The following is an 18,077-nucleotide window of genomic DNA, read 5'->3' on the forward strand; positions in this document are numbered from 1 at the left end:
CTCCTTTCTGGATTTTCCCCTACATACCATTCCTGCTCTTCAACTCTCTACTTCAAACCTTTTACCATGTCCCATCTGACAGTGAGAGGAAAGCACACCCCAGGGGACAGATTCATGGCATCACAAAAGGCCTCCTTCCTTTGGAGAGCGTTTACCCATCATGGCAGAATTACTCCCGTCCCTTGTTATGTGGTCCTCGTCTACTCTGGGCAGGGTAGGAGGAGAACCAACTTCCTTACCATCTCCAGGCTCCCACATAGAGTGAGGTGTGAAAGCCTGAGCAGGGGGCAAGGCCAAGGCATTTGGACGGCCAAGAGGGTGGTGTCAGAGATGGGAGGTTGGTTGCATACAGGGAAGCTGATCAAATTAGTAAACATATCAAGAATATTGGGAATCAGGTCTCTTGCTGTCAGAGGACAGAAGTAGAAACATGGACAGGGAAAATGAACCCTGTGCTGTTGGACTGGAACTGGAGGTATGGATGTGCAAACACATTTTTCAATGTTATAGATAATGTAGAAAGTACAGATGTAAATGCGCCTGTGCACACCTGCACCCCTCCTACACACACACTCCCTAACCCTGTTCACTGACAGGACGTGGAACAGTGACACGTCAGTAGCAAAGAGTACACCGAGTGTCCAAATATCACCTTCTAAAGCCCAGTGTCCACCAAAAGGACCCAGGGCTCTTCGGAGAAAGGGCTGATTCCAGAACCGGGACGGGCAAACTACATCAGATGGTGCCAAAAAGCAAGCAAGTGCTTAAGGAATGATGGAGACATGCCTTTAAAAAACACAGAAGCTGGCTCGCAGGGGCTCCCACTGGCCAAATCGGGGACAATTTGAGCATCAAGACAAATAACGACTGTAATAGAGTAGACCCCATTGAATAAAATAAGAAACCCTGAGTCCATACTCATACAAATAAGTCAGTGAATAAATTCAAGGTTTGAGGAATTTCAGAATATTTACATGGTTCCAAAACATCTCCCCACAAAATACTAACTGCAAAGTGGGAGAGGAACTTTACAGGGGAGATGCCAGGCAGGCAGCACCTTGATTAAGTGATCAAAGGGAACATCGTCGGGAAAGAGACAAATTGAAATCACACACCTCCTGGCGGGATCATCGAGGAGCACACAGCTCCACTTTAGTATTCTTCCTGCCAGAGGAGCAGGACCACACGGAAACTTCAAACAAACCACTCTGCAAAATAACTGGCCTGTAATCTTCAATCGTGTCAAAGTCATGAAAGTCAAATAAGGACTGAGGAGCTTTTCAGACTGAAGGAAACTAAAAAGATATGACAACTAAATGCAATGCCTTATTTTGAACTGGATCTTTCTACTACAAAGACATGACTGGACTAATTGGTGATGCATCAGTGTGACTTTCCTTATTTTGATGCTTGTATTGTGGTCATGTAGGAGAATGTCCTTGTTTGAAGGGGATCATGGAGTATTGGGTCAGTAATTTTCTCTCAAATAAAACAGGATAAAAGTTCTTTGTACTGTACTTGCAACTTTGGTGTTTCAAATTTTTTGGTTTTGGTGAGGAGGATTCGATCTGAGCTAACATCCATTGCCAATCTTCCCCTTTTTTTTGCTTGTGGATTAGCCCTGAGCTAATATTTGTGCCAGTCTTCTTCCACTTTGTAGTGGGTTGCCGTCACAGCATGGCTTGACAAGTGGTGTAGGTCCATGCCTGGGATTTGAACGCATGAACCCGGGCAGCCAAAGCGGGGCGTGCCAGACTTAACCAGTACACCACAGGGCCGGCCCCAAAATTTCAAAAAACATTTAATAAATAAATAAAATGGCATAACCACTTTGGGGAAAATGAAAGATATGTTATAACGTAAGCACAGAATTCCCATTCATTGAGGAGAAAACACAGGAAACTGTGTGTTTTTGGTGGGCCACACACACAGGGCTGGGCCTCAACATCCCTGGAGTCTGCTGTGCTCTCTCCTCAGCTCTCAAGGGTCCTTTGATGGAAAAATAGAGCAGTGTTACTATTTCTGAGGCTCCTTGGAAAGCTGCAGTATTGGGTAGTGGAAAGTGCCATGATCCTACTTCTCAGCTCACAGGTCTTGCCACAGAGGAGTGAGCGTCTGCCCACCAGCCCAGCGATTCGCCCCCTTGCTGCCGCTTCAGGTGAAACGGAAGAAACTGGACCGTGTCTTAGGTATCACTTGCAGTGCTCAGGAAGCAGCAGGATGACTTGTGGCTTGCATCTTTTTCCATTTGAGGGGCTGAAAGGTGGAAGTGAAAGGAGCATCTGGAATGTTCACGCTGTTGGAAGACAGGTTTTGTCCTTCAGAACCAGAGCAATGGGCTTGGTGAGAGTGACGAAGCGCATCTCGTAAGAACATTTGAGAAGAGAATTAACTGAGAACATCCATTACAAGTCCATAGACTTCCAGAGTCACTTTCATGGAACGGCACTTTGAACTGCTGTCCTTGGCTTTCACGGAGGGGGCCTAGCCGAAACAACCTTAGGAAAGTGTCATTGTATTGGCAGAGAAATGTAGTGGAGAACAATGCCCAGTAAATACTAGTAAACACTATTTTTTTCCAGAGGATCTGGTAGGCTTTGCTATCTTTGACAGTAAGAGCTATAGATGTGTGTACCTTTCTCCCTTTTCACCTTGGCTGCCAGGAAACTAAAAAAACTATTGGGGTTCAATTATAACGATTGGAGGCTTTTTAGCTTGCAGAGCTGCTTTCTGTGTTCTCCTTATCTCTCTTCACTGTTAACCTCCCAAGCCCTGATTTTTAATTTTCTGTTTTACTGTCTTTCCTATAAGTTGCTTCAAACCTTTGTAAAATAAATAGACAGAAGGATCATTGGAAGAGTGAAAGTTGAGGGAAACAGAAAATCTTCTCTATAAAACTACACTAAATTTTAGGAAGAAAATCATGCATGTAAGAATGGAAGAAGTTTCTTCAGTATTTCTTAAGGGAAAATAAGAGGCAAGGTGGCCAGGAACAATATTCACAGTCTCAGGCATGTGTCAAAGCACAAGATGTAACAAAGTGGATATGGTGGGATTCCTGCCGAGACTGCTGTGAAGATAGTAATAAACACAAGAGTTCTCAAGATACAGTGAAGGAGGTCAGAAAACCACACGGGTGTCTGCAAGTCCACAATCTGGCATGTGCGGAACACTTGACCGAGGGTAAAAAAGTCAAAATGATGTTATTTGGAAAGTACCCTACATCCTGCTTGATTAAAACAAGTCAACAAAACAATACTTTCTTGCTACATATTCCAATATTTTCTGAGCAGAAGTGACAAAGGAACATCAACTCTGGACATCTGTTCCAAGGCTCATTGTGGCAAGAGCAGAGCTACCTAAGACTTCACTTGTCTGCCTATTTCATCTCTCAGAAGGCGGAGAAATCAGGGATGGAAAAGGCTGCTTTGGAGTGAATTCTGATCAGTAGAAGGAGGAACTGGTTGGTACAGTGAAAATGACAAGAATCTCAGGAGACGGTGTTTATGTTGTCTTGGCTCCCGCTTGCAGAACTCCCAAAGCTCTTTATTATCATCAAAATTTTGTTACTTCTTGCAATATTGTCATTTATATACTTGCGTCTCCCTGCAAGAATGTCCCTCGAGGACCGGGACCACATCATGTCATCTTTGTGTCTTCGGATGTCTGGTGCGTTATTTTTTAAATGCAAAAAGTTCACCAAACATGCTGAATTGGAATATAATGAACATAGCAACTTGCATAATATCAGGATGATCCGACGTTTTTTTTTTTAAACTTTTCCTGATTATAAAATGTTCTCATTGTAGAAAACTGGAAAAATTTGGAAAAGTATAAATGAGAAAATACAAACTTTCTATAATTCTTCCACCCACAGCTAAGCATTTTGAAGTAACTTCTCATCTTTTCCACTTAAATATTGCCTTATAATTAGGAGCGTACTATATGTGCACTTCTGTACCTAACACTTTCCATTCACTTTGTATTCCGAATTATTTTGCGTGCCATTAAAATGTCTTCATTCCATTGCATGTCTTTATTTATAATCATTGTGACAAAAAATAGAACAACACAGAGATACTAACTGGCTAAAAGCTTAAAGAACTGTAGTTGGTCTCAGAAGTCAAAAAGGAAGCCATTTCACCTGTATAGAAGGATGGGGCTGAGCTGGGGAGATGGGTGAAGCCCCAGGACATTCCTGGGATGCTGGGTCTTATCCTGAGTCACCTGCGGCACATCTGGGGCGTGAGTGGATGCTGTGGAGTGTGGAGCCAGAGCCGACGAGGTTACAAGGAATGTCCAACCCAGGGATTTGTGAAGCCAGCAGTTTTCCATATTTGAGGAATGACCGACTTGCCTCGTTTTTAAAAAAGATTTCATTTTATAAATGGTCATACATTAGAATAGACTTCTTGGTGTACAATTCTATGAATTTTAGCGCCTAGATAGATTTGTGTACCACCACAATCAGGATATAGAAGAATTTCCTCACTCCTCAAAAACTCCCTTGTACTACCTCTTCATAGTCACAGCCTCCCGTCCCCTTTAACTCCTGGCCATCACTGATATGTTCTCTGTCACTATACTTTTGTCTTTTCAAACATGGGAATGACTGACTCATTCTGCTGCCATCTGAGTTGGCAGAACAAAGGCTGATGGGTAGAACTCCTTAAGCAAGTTTGAGAGCTGTTCCAAAAAGATACAGGATGCCAGGTGGGGTGGGGAGTGCCCTGTCACTGGAGGTATTCAAGCAGAGCAAGTGGCTTCAGGGGTACTAGAGGCTAGGAGATGCCTGCAGAATCTTGCTTATGATCCATATCTTGTGTAAATGAGCAATGGAATCACCTAAATCAAATCTCAGTCTCTCAGAGTCAAATTATATGAAAATGAATTTTAAAAAGAAGAATAGCATTAAAGTTGTACTTAATCCAAAGCCACCTGTTTTCAATTCTGAGCAGCCTAGAGACCGACCTGCCAGCCTCCGAGTCATGAGGTCTGGCAAGGCTTTGGGCTTCCTCCCCTGCCTCCAGCTTCCTTGAGCCTTACAAGTCCCATTGAAGTTACTCCCCAGTCTGAGCAACAATGCTCTCGATGAGGGAGCTGCCAGCCTTGGGCGTCGGTTCTTACTGTCAACCCCCAACTTAAAATCCCTCATCCCCAGTGGCGTGTGCCTGAAGATTCTAAACATCCGCCAGCAGTCCCCGCTCCGCTCCGAGGCCGGGTCGCCTGCCTTAGAGCTCACAGCTGAAGGTGAAGAACAAAATCCTCCCTCTAGTGGCTCAAGTGAAAACACTCGCCGGCCCTACAAAGACCCGGAGCGTGTACACAAGACACTCTGGAGCCATTTCACGGGCTTGAAATTCCATTACCTCGCCGAGTTCATCCCACAAGAAGGGATGGGCACACGACCCCACCTCTCAGCTGTGCCAAGTACTCCGGGCCGGTACCCGTGGGCGCTCACCTTTCAGCCCCACCCCTCGCTGCCATCTGGCACAGGCTGTGGCGGCGCCCGGTTCTCTCAGTGATGACTGAGGGCTGGTTATCTCACCACATTGCTATTTAAGGGGAAGAAACTGCCCGGGTTTCTTAAACCCTGAGCTCCGAGTTTCCCTCCCTCCTCGCCTACAACGTCTGAAGCTTCTTCTGTCTGGGGTGGGGGTGGGGGGCGCTGATGACAGGTCCGTGACCTTTACCCCAAGTTAGCTGGATCTTTTCTTTATTGGCTACTCCAGTGGAATGAAGGTATCAGTCAGATCTGAACGTTTTTTGAGGCCCCACTCAGGCTGGGAGGCACTGCCTTTCTCCTAGTGAATTTTTAACCAGCGTTTGTGAAACTCAAGAGGAGGTGGAATTCAGGCTCCAGTGGACTGAGCGCCATGGCCCCTGAAGGGCATGGATGGTGGGAGAAAACGAGGCTCCCCCATCCACCCCCCTGCACTACTTCACCCCAACTGACACAGACGGGGAAAGATGCATGCCAGGGAGCAACTGCCAGAGCGCCTTCCTTCCCCTCCAACCCAAGAATTCCACCTCAGATGCTGGGTCCCAGCCCATCTCAGAGGAAATCCTGGTTTCTGATGATGACCTGAGCAGCCACCATCTTTTTGCAAGGTGCTGTTTAACCCCGAAGGCACTGCGGTCCCTTTTTTATGCGTGAGTGACAGCTCTTTCTGAACCATTGTCACTCTGCTTTGCTCACCCCTTTCGTATAGATAAAAAAAGTTCTCTTGAAAAACTGTTTATCAGTTTCTGTGTAAAGGCAGCTACCGGATGTCCCAGGACTGCAGTGACATAAAGCCTTCTTAAAAAAATAACAAAAATAAGGTTAACAAAACCTAAGGTGCTTAGCAACCCAAACAGCATTTCTTTCCTGCCTTTGCTTGTTGGTCATTTTGAAGGAACACTGGGACAGTGCAAGGATGGGACAGAAAATGAGGCCACGCAGCTCACATTGTTAGCAGCCTGCATTTGTCTCCGTGAGGCCACACTTCCCTCCTGCCTGACGTCTTTCTCTCTGAAACAGTGGTTATCCTCGGTGGACCGTGTTCCCTTTCTGAAGGACTCATCAAGTACTGGGCCTTTCTTGGCTCTGGCAAGTGCTCTAAACCCCACTTACCTAATTCACATTCCACACTGTACACACTGCTGGGGAGGCAAACAGAAGTGGAGGAAATGGATATTTCTCTTGCCCCTTCCTTTCACCACCAGGACAGAGCCACTGGGCAGCAGAAAAAGAATACTGCAGAGCTACACTAACACATTCCACCTGCCTTGGGAAAAGGAGTCCATTTCCTGTATGAAGTGCCTCCCCCGAAGCACGTGAGTGTGAGGAAGATGAGTTCCCTCTCCCCATGAAAGCCGGACGGACTGGAGCCTCCTACTGTGGGAGCAGCCAAATGAGGTCGCTAAAGGAGGCCCTCGGTCATCAAGGCTTGGAGAAAGTCATCTTGACATCCTTAGCCATGTGCTTGCTTATGAGAGATGGGACACTGTTTTTATCCTGTCCTCCTTGCTGGACAAGTAGTGCCACAGTCAAAGGACAGCAGTAAGGAAGGAGGAAGGAGAGAGTCTGGCTCTTGGTAGACTTTTGCTGAGCTGAAATGCGGTGAGCGGACGGTGGATGTCTCTGGTCCCTGTACACAGATTTAAATAACCAGAAAGCAAGTGATGGACAGGTTTTTCCAATTCTTTTCAAGGAAATGCATTTTGAGTACACACCGAATCTGAAATAATTTTCAACTCACTTTCTAACCAATTTACTGAGCTGAATAAAGAGATCAGAAATGAAATGAAGTTCTGACATACGTTTAATCTACTTAAAAAAAACGGACGGGAAAAATAAAATTTCAGATGTTTTTTATTCAAAGGTTCTCAAAAGAAATAAAACAGAAAAAGCTAACAATCTGATCAAATGTACAGTTCAAAAATGTCTTTTGGCGTTTTAACAACAAATCCTAGGAAAGAAAACTACAGAGTTATCTTGAACCGGACAAATAAGTTACCACTGGCAAGTTTGTGGCACTAGTTAAACAAAAATAAAAAATTAACTCTCTTGATCATATAGATATCTCTATGAAAATCTTTTTTTTTCAATCTGTACAAAAGGTCTTTCTTCATAAATTAATTTTTTTTTATAATTTAATGGCTGTCTACTATGTGATGTTTAACTGATTTTTTTTTTATGTACAGAGGTTATGTTTCCCAAATCTTACCCAGACGAGTATGGCACTTAGTTCAGACATTTCTAGCAGCAGACATCCCTCCACTCTAACCGAGCTATCAAATTTCTGTCTTAACTAATGCAAAAATATCAAGTAGTGAGAGACCCAGGTTTACAAACGTACTACGTACAAGGAGGGCGCTGCGTTCAGTCTGCACTTTCACAAAGCAGTTAATGTTCCAGGGAGCATAGAACCAATAATACCACAACTTTAAAAAAGGAAACAAAAACAAAAACAAAAACACATTTCTCTTATGACTATGTAATTTTCACTAGAATCTACACTTCTCAGAGCAGCAAGGACTTTTGAAACTATGAAATGTCACTGACATCTATAATCAAATACAAGCATAAAATTTAAGAACTAAAAAATACTCGAAAGAAAAAACTGCTTAGCCCTAGCTCCTGAGCTAGGAGGATTTGGTCTGTGGAAACAGGGAGGGCCAGCAACCTGTACCAGCACAAAAGAAAACAGACTCTGAGGTAGATAACTGATCACACGCAGTTGACCAGACAAGTACACAGTTTTGGAAGACAACTTAATTTACCATTGCTTTTCAAACGTATGCCATTGGCTCCATAAAAGAGCTTGAATAACAGTGAATTATCTTCTATGTACTAAAGTAGAAATAACTGTGTATTTATGACTCAGGAATTTCATAGTTTCAAAATTGGTTTCTCTTTACACTTAACACTTGTAGTGATGATGTAAAGTGTGGCACTGCTTGGATCCAAATCTTCCTTCATGCTTCTTTTGTTTGTTTGTGTGTGTCCATACATCAGTTAAAATTATAAAACCTAAATGCAAAGGTACAAAAAAGGCACATTCTCCTAACCGCAAACTGGTCCGGCAAAAATAAAGAGCACAGAAGATGTGATGCTGAGACAAGTTGGAGCTACTGGTTACTGGCTCTTCGGTCTTTGGTGAAGTTACCTTTAAAAGTGCCAAGTAATTTTCATTTCTCAAATTTACGGAATAGAGAGAGAGAGAGCTAGTAGCCAATCATTCTGCTTCTACTCATATCTCAGCTTATGTTTGAAGATAAATCCTTACTTTTAGCTTCTGTCATTTAGTTGCAATAGCAACGTTTTTCAGTTTGCCAGATCGCAGGCATAAGTCTCATTCTAAAGCACTAGCATTAGTATAAGGAAGGACGAAACATTCAGTGACTCCCCTCCCCCTCCCCCCACCCCCTGCCCCCACGCTACCTACACTAAATCTAGAACATCAAGTTAGTTTTTTTTTTTCCTGAAAAAAGGCAAAAAAGACTTTACATTGCATCATACAGCAGATATCCTAAATCAGTCAAAACTATCAGAGGAAACTGTTCGCGTACAGCCTTACAAACGATTTACCCTATTAAAAGTTCCCCAGTCAGAAAATGTGTTTCACACAAAACATTTTTCCCTTCTTGCATTTCACTACCTTACACATTATGTGAAAAATCATTAAAAACACCTACTACATATTTAAAAAAGCCAAAATTTCAGCAACTTTTATTGACTACCTTTTAAAAGCCCTATGCTGCTGTTTTACAAGGCATAATAGACCAGCTCATCTGGTCAAAGCGTTCTACATCATTAGTTTGAACTAACTTTTACTGAAACAGCTACAGCATCAAAAGAGTTAAGGCAAATTGGAATTCATAGAAAAGGATAAGACACTTCACACTACGTCGAAAGAAAAATGGAAAGCTAAGAAAAGAGACGCTGACGGCAACACTGAATTACAGCAACACTCCCACTGCAAGCACGGAACACGGTGGGTGAAGTCAGACTATTGAAACTTCAGAAAGCCCATTTCATACAGCTGAAAAAAACAAATTCAACACAAAAGGAACAAAACCACAAAAATCCGGTCATGCACTTGGATAAGTCTTCATGGTCTTTGTGCATACCCAGAAAATTGAAGTTTTCTTTTCTTTTTTTTCTTTTCCTTTTTTTCTTTTTTTTCCTTTTTTTTTTTTTTTTCATCATAACATTTTATAAAAATCTTTTGTTTTGTTTTTTTTTTTTTTTACTAAAATAAACCTGTTCAGGGGAACAGCTACTAGATGAATTTAAGGGTTTTATGCACCTTATAGAACTTATAGCAAAAATAGTTTTAGTTGATTTCATTATAAATAACGTTTTCAAGAACCTGTGCAAAACTGTCAATAATTTCCTAAAGCACAATTGATCAGAAAAATCCATGATTGTTCAGCCTTCACACCCTTCTTCATGTAAGAACACCCTCCTGTACATCTGGAAGAGAAAAATAAAACACAAATGCTTTTGTACATTTGGTATAATACACCACAGAGCTTTGTAATCTTTCTTGTTTTAAAAATATACATGTTTGAAAAAGGCTACGCTCATCTCTGATGGTAGACCAATAAATGCAAACTCTGGAACTGAGGGTTGCTTTCTATGCCTCAAGTCTGCCTTTCAAATCTGGGACCCGCAACATACTTTTGTAGGAGCAATCCAGAAACCCTGGTGTTCTGAGATCCATACAGCTATTTGACGGCAATCTGCATGACAATATGAAAGGTTTTGAGATCTGTGGTCCAAGTGAGAGCTAGGAATGCAGTCTCTTAATCTAAGGATACTGACGTTAAATTCACAGTCAAGATACTGTTCATCTTGTAATGCTAGATTAAGCAAAATCTTATGCTCTATTTCCTTCAGTTTGTGAGCACTAAAGCAATATAAATGTAGGATACATGTATTGTAGAACAAATTGTGTTCTCCGACATGTTACAGAATTTTCTGGGGGTTAGGGAGGGAGAGAGTAAATATACATTATTTAATCCGCAAATCCAGAAAAGCACTGATTTTAACTTTTCAGTAACATTGGATTTCCTGTCCATGATTAGAGCAGTGTGACTAGATCTGAGTGAGTCCATTTTGATAAAAGAATCATAGACCTTCCCTTTCTTGAGCCCTACAGTCATGGAGAGCTTTCCCTCATACCTCACAGTTACTTATTGGGTTGAAAGGTATATGGAGAATGGTCATTAGACGTCTCCACAGCCACCTGCTGCTGACCACTCGCCTCCTACAACAAAGCAGAACAGATGAGACAGGTGAGCAATGAAATCCAAACGCCCCTACCTAGGTCTGCCTGAGTCCAACACCTTAAAAACAAGCACTCTTTAAAAGTGATGTTCTTAACGCCATGTAGAGCTTTCAGGGTTAATTATTTCCCTAAGGAGTTAAAATGCCTGATAGACCCAAGGAACCTCCAACTCCAACTTTTATGAGTTGTCTCTTCATATGAAGCTACAATTTATCAAACAAATCTCTTATCCCTTGGGGCCAGATGTGACTTGGAATTCAGTATTTTCAGATTTTAGAATCGGCATATGGCATTTATATGGTGTATACCCACAGAATACACCCAGTGGGTTCTAGGGGCTGTACCTCATAACCAAACACACAACAGGTCTACACTGAAAGATATGCATATGCACAGTAAGTGGGGTAAAGATTTTGTCTTGCATCATTTCAGGTTGGGAGTGGCCACAGGTTAGGTTTTTCGCTCAAGTAGTTACTGAGATAATTTTTATTTTAAGATTCTTTTATGTGTTTCAGAATTGTAGAAAAGGGATTGTGGGTTCTGGTAACTGTGGTTCACAATAATTGCACAAATTTAAATCAAGCAGAAGCAAACAAAATGAAACAAGAACGTTCCCCCACCCCCCATCCAGCCACAGTCCTAGGGCTGTTTCTGGAATTACAACCTATGGGATCTACCTAGTGGACAGGATCGATTGGGTTGATGAATTTCCTTGGAATTTTAAGGGTACTTTGCAGGAAAACTATATTTTCTGTCTGATCTTAATTCAAATATCAGCCTTCCTCTATATCAATATCATACCAGTATCTTCCCTAACAAGAACTAAGAGTTATTTGGCTATACTAACAGGCTCTATAAAACAGGTACGCTTTGTTCCTCATTCCATGACAATTCTGAAACATCAGTTTTCTCAAGTATCTTAATTATAGCTGATTTCTTTTTGTAATTACTATTATTGATATAACCTACGGTACTAGGATTGCAAACTCCAGCTTTATCTTAACTTTGCCTGTAAGTATTTTATAGGAGACAAGATAGAGCCTTGAAGGGGTAGGAATTGTGTTACAAGTTTGGAAAATACTTCTGCGAGTATTCGGTGTGGCCTAGATGTTGCTACACTAACTGTACACTTTTTTTTTTTTTTTTAAAGATTTTATTTTTTCCTTTTTCTCCCCAAACGCCCCCGGTACATAGTTGTGTATTCTTCGTTGTGGGTTCTTCTAGTTGTGGCATGTGGGACGCTGCCTCAGCGTGGTCTGACGAGCAGTGCCATGTCCGCGCCCAGGATTCGAACCAACGAAACACTGGGCCCGCCTGCAGCGGAGCGCGCGAACTTAACCACTCGGCCACGGGGCCAGCCCCCACTAACTGTACACTTTTTAAACTCAACTCTTTATCCAAGTATTACTTTTGATCGACTTTTCTTTGAGTTCTACCTAATTTACCCATTTCTGAAACTACTGATGGCCAGAATGGCCATTGGATGGTCTGTACCAACCTCAACAGGAACCGCCGTCGTCTGCACGTGTGTGTACTGTGGCAAATAGGCTCCTTGCATAGCTGATGTTGCCGGCATGTACTGAAAAGAAGAACACGGTCAGGATGGGCAATGATAAGCCATGCAGAATTCTGAGTACTCGTGGAATTTTGAGATGGGATGTCAAGTATTTGGAAGTCTCAAAGAAGAAATTTAAACAGGCTACCTCAAAGTTTAATTCGTGCACATAAATACGTCATATGGAAGGCAAGGTGAATGTTTTCTACTTTTTGAATTTGTCAAACTAAAAATCCCACCTCTTCTTGGATTTCCTAACAAAGAAGCAAATGAGTGAAGATCATTAAGGTTTCTCATCCTTAATAATTCAATATCACTAATGTGCCATTTTATTTATTTTTAAGATTTTATTTTTCCTTTTTTTTCCTCCCCAAAGCCCCCCGGTACATAGTCGTACATTTCTAGTTGTGGGTCCTTCCAGTTGTGGCATGTGGGATGCCGCCTCAGCATGGCTTGATGAGTGGTGCCATGTCTGCGCCCAGGATCCAAACCGGTGAAACCCTGGGTCACTGAAGCAGAGTGCGAGAACTTAACCACTCGGCCCCAGGGCTGGCTCCTAACGCGCCATTTTAAATCCCTCCTTAAAAGACAGTAGCCTTCTCAATTAGTATCTAGAATTGTTTGCACAGGTGGAGACCCAAGAGGTAAATGACTTCTTAGATCTTTAACAGGTCACTGCAGAATAGGCAACAGACTCTTGCTTTCCTGATGCTGGCAGTCATCCTTTTCCAAAGGCAGGAGAGCTTTCTAGTCAATCTTATTGGACGTGGGGGGCCCTGGTTTAGCCTTCACAAGAAGCTGCTGTTGGTTTTGAATATAAGCAGGGAAAACACACTATTCTTTTAAGCCACCATACATATGGTCTGAATTAAAAGCTTTTTGCCATGCTACCATCTAAATGCTACACATACCAACCCTAGAAGGTAATCTGGTATCAGCTCAACCTCAATATACAACCGAGTCCCTTGGACTTTGGGGAAATAAGTCAATACTAAACAAAGATTGTGCTTCGGTGCCTCCAAATTTCATTTAAAAAAAAAAAAAAGTGAGGAAAAATCCCCTGCCTTTACCTCCATGTATCACCTTCATCTTTTGCTTTAGGAGACCACGTCTGCCAGTGTGAATGAACGTCACTAGTTACTAGAGCTGGGTGTGGTCACGTAAGGGTGTTATATTCTAGTAAAAGAGACATACCCAGGGGACAGACTTGTAGTTCATCCATAAATTAAGAAATATCTGAGCATTTACTACGTAGAAGGCAATGTGAGGGGGTGGAGGGGATCAGACATGATCTTTGACAGCGCAGAGCCTGTAACAGAGAGGTAAGACACAGGCTGCCTTAATTCACCCTCCTCTGTCTGCCACAACACATGACATTAATTTGCCACCTACTGTTCCGGTGCTGCCTAGTGACAGATGACTCATCTGCTGGGCCAGAGGGCTGATCATAGACGTGGGCTGTAGTGACATGGTGTGCTCCATTGAGGGAGTTAACACGGCACCCTGGGAAGTCAGAGACAAGAGCAACGTAAGACAAACTGAGGGAGGGAGTTGAGAGGCCGTAATCACCTTTTGCAAAGGAAATGTCCTAGTTTGTTGAGGAATGCGAAGCAAAAATAACCTCCCCTCAAACTTGTAAAAGGTATCATAAACAATTTCCTAATAATCTTCTAGATTGTGCTTCCTGGGACTTTTTAGAGAGCGCTGACATCACAGAAATCCCTATATTGAACACCTCTCCCTTCACCTTCATTTGATTGTAAAGCAAGCTAGTCCAGCAGGAGGAGCTGTAATAGGAAATGCAAACTAGTTTTGGCTGGCTAGGGTTACAAAACGCTTTCTTAATTTTTTTTTTAAATAAATGACAGTTGATGTCTTATGCAGACACAAAACAATATACTATATTGAATATTACAAACACAGTGTTTTGTTTACAAATGTTCTATACAGACAGTCATTTGATTCAAGACCAGACTGTTAGGATCAAGATCACGTTCTTCATTCACTTTCTCAGAACTTTCAACTATAATTTGGTGCCAGGGAGGGAAGCAGATTCAGATATGATTTCATGATCCAACTTCAGATTCTTTGATTTCATTTGAAAAGATTCTGGTCATTAAAAATACAGTTAAAAAAACAGAGAGGAGGGGTGAAAAAAAATCGCCATAACGCAGCCTCCCTGACACATCACTGTCAGCACCGTCAGGTCCTAATGCTCAGATTCTAGCCTCAGCGTGTTTCTACAGAGTTGCAACCAGGGTACATAAACAATTTCATCTCCCGGGTTTTGCTCTAACGTAAACATTCTATTATAAATATTTACCTAACTTACTCCATCGCCATCATTATCGTCATTCTTAATGATTACATAATGGTACACTGATTGTATAAAGTGAAACTTAATTAATTCTATTTCTGGATTTTTGCATTTCCTCTAATTTATCCTAAATAATATTCTTATGGATAATATCCTTCCTCTCCCTTTTGCCATCACCCAGGTAACTGAGAATGCAATTATTCCAACACACGCTACAAATATTAATGTTATGTTTTTGGTATCACTGTACCTGACGTATCCTTTAAATACACTGTGATTTAGTGATAATTAGATACACACTGAGGGCAGAGATCAGTGTGCAGGTCTTTGAATTCTGGGCGCAGGCAGTCTAGTCTGGGTAGGGAAGGGAATGAGTTCTCAGAGGGGAACCTTCTGCACACACCACAATGGTCTCCTTGGAGATGTTAAACTAAGATATGTGCAACCTTTTTCCCTAAAAGTTGCCAGGAAAAAAGAAAGATACAGACGTGTGTGAGAAATGGTTAGTTAATACATTTCTTAAGGAAAATTTTTTCTTTTTAAGTTTTTAATTGCGTCATCAAATAGTGTATGGTAACACGGAAATGACTCAGATGCCCAGAATATGCTGAAGGGCTTTCCTGATCCTTTTTCTCCTTCATCTGTAGGAGCCACTGTGCCAGGAAGCCCCTAAGTGAAAAGTGAGTTGACACCCAGCATTCCAACATAGGACAGCACAAAGTACCAGGGACACAGATCGCCATGGGTGTTCATGTCTGGAGGATTCATGGGTGTCAGTAAGTATACATGTGTAGGTATGTGTGGGATTGTGGATGTACGTGTGCATATTGAGACATATATGTGTATACATTTATAGAGACACACGACACACAGACATACATCATCACTGAGCTCTTCTGTGTTATCAACTAAACATGTTCATTGATTCTTCAAAGTCATCTCAGCAACTGCCTGTTCAGAACTTCTCCCTGGATGCTGTTTCATAATTATGGCCTTACATTGCGGAGTACCCTCTTTAGAAGTCCTGAGAGAAATTCCTGTCTCATCTTAAGGCCAAGAATAATGTATTTTTCCTAAGCAATGGATCTGCTTTTATGTTATAAGTACTGTGAACTGTATTGTTTATCAAGATTCTCATTTTGCATTAGTTACTAGAAAGCTTGGGGCCAAATGTGTGGCCTTCTCATGGCAAGCATGTAGGTCATTGTGTTGGGCATTCTTAGCCTTTTTTGTGATTTCATTCTCCATCTTTATTTTTCAACTTTTTAAACCCATGTTTTAATTCTACAAACTGGTTTTATGTATCTTTAAAAAACACATTAAATATACTATCTAATAGGTGAAGTGTAACAATTAAAAAAATGTAATATATACATGGCTACAACAAATGCTCACGCCACTAAAGAAATCACATTTGTTATTTACCAAAGAAGGTGTTACTACTTTGGTATCTATAATTTTCACAGAGAGGCTAACAGTGATGAGAATCTCTAGCTCAATTTTCAACACTTTATATTTGCATTAAGCCGAATATAAAAAATGAGAGCTGTTTCATCCCAAGTATTGTTAAAAATTTAGAAATTTGAAAACTCTAAAATTTAAAAACTTTAAAAACTCAATTGAACAATCTCCTACAGAACTGGTATGAGGAAGAAAATGGAGCCCTGCCTCGAATATGGATGTATCTTAAGTTCTTACAGGCTGAAAATTTAATTTAAATGTCAACTACCAACTTGTTTTAAGACAAGGGTGAATGGAAGTTTTATAATGAACTTCTACATTCTTATATCTGTGCTTAAAATTTCCCAATTCCTATACCATCTTTGGCAAATAGTTTTAACCCAGAGAATAGTTTTAAGGTGTACATATCTTACTTGCAAACCACGAAGCCATTAAGATGAAAAACTTACGGGGTGCTGTAGGATATATGGTTGAGGTTGCATCCAAGAAGGACTTTGCACCTGGAAAAGGAGGATTTTGAAAGAAACACTGATTTCCATTGGAATGCTACCTATTTCTCTAGAACTCTTTTAATCATGTTAAAGTCTATAGAAAGAAAATAAGGAAACAACACTATCAATGATTAAACAGATTAAAGTAGTTAGAGTTCTTGGCAAACTGGTCACTCTGAATAGGATGAAATGATTATTTAAAACCAAGTTCCATTTGCCCACTCAAGAAGTATTTACTAAGTATTAGGCACCAAAGAGAAAAAGATGAGTAAGACATGGGCCCCACCCTCAAGAAATTTACTGTCTAACAAGGCAGATAAACAAGTGAACAACTCAAGTAAATAGTGAAAAGTGTTATAATCAAGGTATGAACTAGATGCTTTAGGAATACAGATCCATGAGAGTTAATTTCAGCACATCTTATTAGAAACGAATCCTTAAAGTATGTGCTTATTTAAAAAAAAATGAAATTCAATTCCTCTTTGATATCCAGGACTTTAGGTTTTAGAAATTTTGTCTGGTGGTCAACAATTTCTAGTTAGTGTGGAAAATAAAAATCTGAAACTCAGATTTGGGAAATTAAACTCCAGTAACTAAATCTTGACATCTACAGTCAAAAGGGCATCCACATAGTAGACCCTCTGGACTGAGAAATAAGATGTGAGTCAGGTTCTGTGGCAGGAAAGAAAGAACGTGCAGTCTGCCACTCAAGAGAAAAAAATACCGGTCCATTTCTTGATGCCTGGAGCTTTCCTGAGACTATGTAATTTTTAAAATAAGTTTCAGTCTCTAATTCTTAACAACAAACCCCTCCTGTATGTTATCCCCTATTGTTAACTTCAGAGGTTCTACAGAGAGGATATGGGGAAGAGTCATGGGGGAAGAATGTATTGTGATTTACCTTGATAGCAGAGCCCCGATACTTGTTTTCTCTGGTTTCCTTTGCCACCTAAGGCAGACCAAAGTTAAGTGCTTCTGCCTTGTTAACATTTCAGTTATCTGGACTGCAGCCTTTCCCCAAAGGGGTATTGGTGGTTTCTTGCAGATGTCAATTTCTCAAATCCAATTGTATAAGCATATGGTGGTTTCGCAGAGAAAGGCCCACTCCAACACGAGTGCAAGGCCTTCACTGAATAAATCACGGGGAGGCGAGCAGCTCCCTATAGACCCCAATTTGGGCCAGATGCTCCCATTTTTTGTATGCTTCAGTGGTCTTAATAATCTAATGGCTTACAGCATTATGAGGTTAGGGAGCTATGACATCTAATCCAATTTTCTTTCTTAAGCAGCAAAATCAGCTGCTGTCAATTTCTATTCCTCAATTTTCCCTAACTATAAAATGGGAATAATAATTTATGTTTTATGAACTCTTTACCATTGGTTCTTTACCCTCTTTTGGGTGATGGATCCCTTTGAAAATCTGATGAAAGAAATAGACCTTTTCCTCCACCTAACTGCATATATACAAGTCA

General features: G+C 41.2%; 1 protein-coding gene across 7 annotated transcripts in view; it reads right to left on the minus strand.

The window, feature by feature from the left end:
• Nucleotides 1-7,339: 7,339 nt before the first annotated feature.
• Nucleotides 7,340-18,077, minus strand: part of RBMS1 (RNA binding motif single stranded interacting protein 1) — a 206,894-nt gene continuing 196,156 nt past the window's right edge. For 5 of the 7 annotated variants that reach the window (XM_046658241.1, XM_046658243.1, XM_046658240.1 and 2 more), the window contains exons 10-15: nucleotides 17,507-17,554; nucleotides 16,564-16,614; nucleotides 13,729-13,839; nucleotides 12,280-12,360; nucleotides 10,676-10,760; nucleotides 7,340-9,964 (exon numbers count right to left, since the gene is read on the minus strand). In XM_046658241.1, the coding sequence (XP_046514197.1) occupies nucleotides 10,683-10,760; nucleotides 12,280-12,360; nucleotides 13,729-13,839; nucleotides 16,564-16,614; nucleotides 17,507-17,554 (369 nt within the window). In that variant the 3' untranslated portion in view covers nucleotides 7,340-9,964; nucleotides 10,676-10,682. The remainder of the gene's footprint in view (nucleotides 9,965-10,675; nucleotides 10,761-12,279; nucleotides 12,361-13,728; nucleotides 13,840-16,563; nucleotides 16,615-17,506; nucleotides 17,555-18,077) is intronic. The other 2 variants (XM_046658246.1, XM_046658245.1) reach the window with 1 other exon arrangement.

Source organism: Equus quagga, chromosome 4 (assembly GCF_021613505.1).
Source record: "Equus quagga isolate Etosha38 chromosome 4, UCLA_HA_Equagga_1.0, whole genome shotgun sequence".
Lineage (NCBI taxonomy): Eukaryota > Metazoa > Chordata > Mammalia > Perissodactyla > Equidae > Equus > Equus quagga.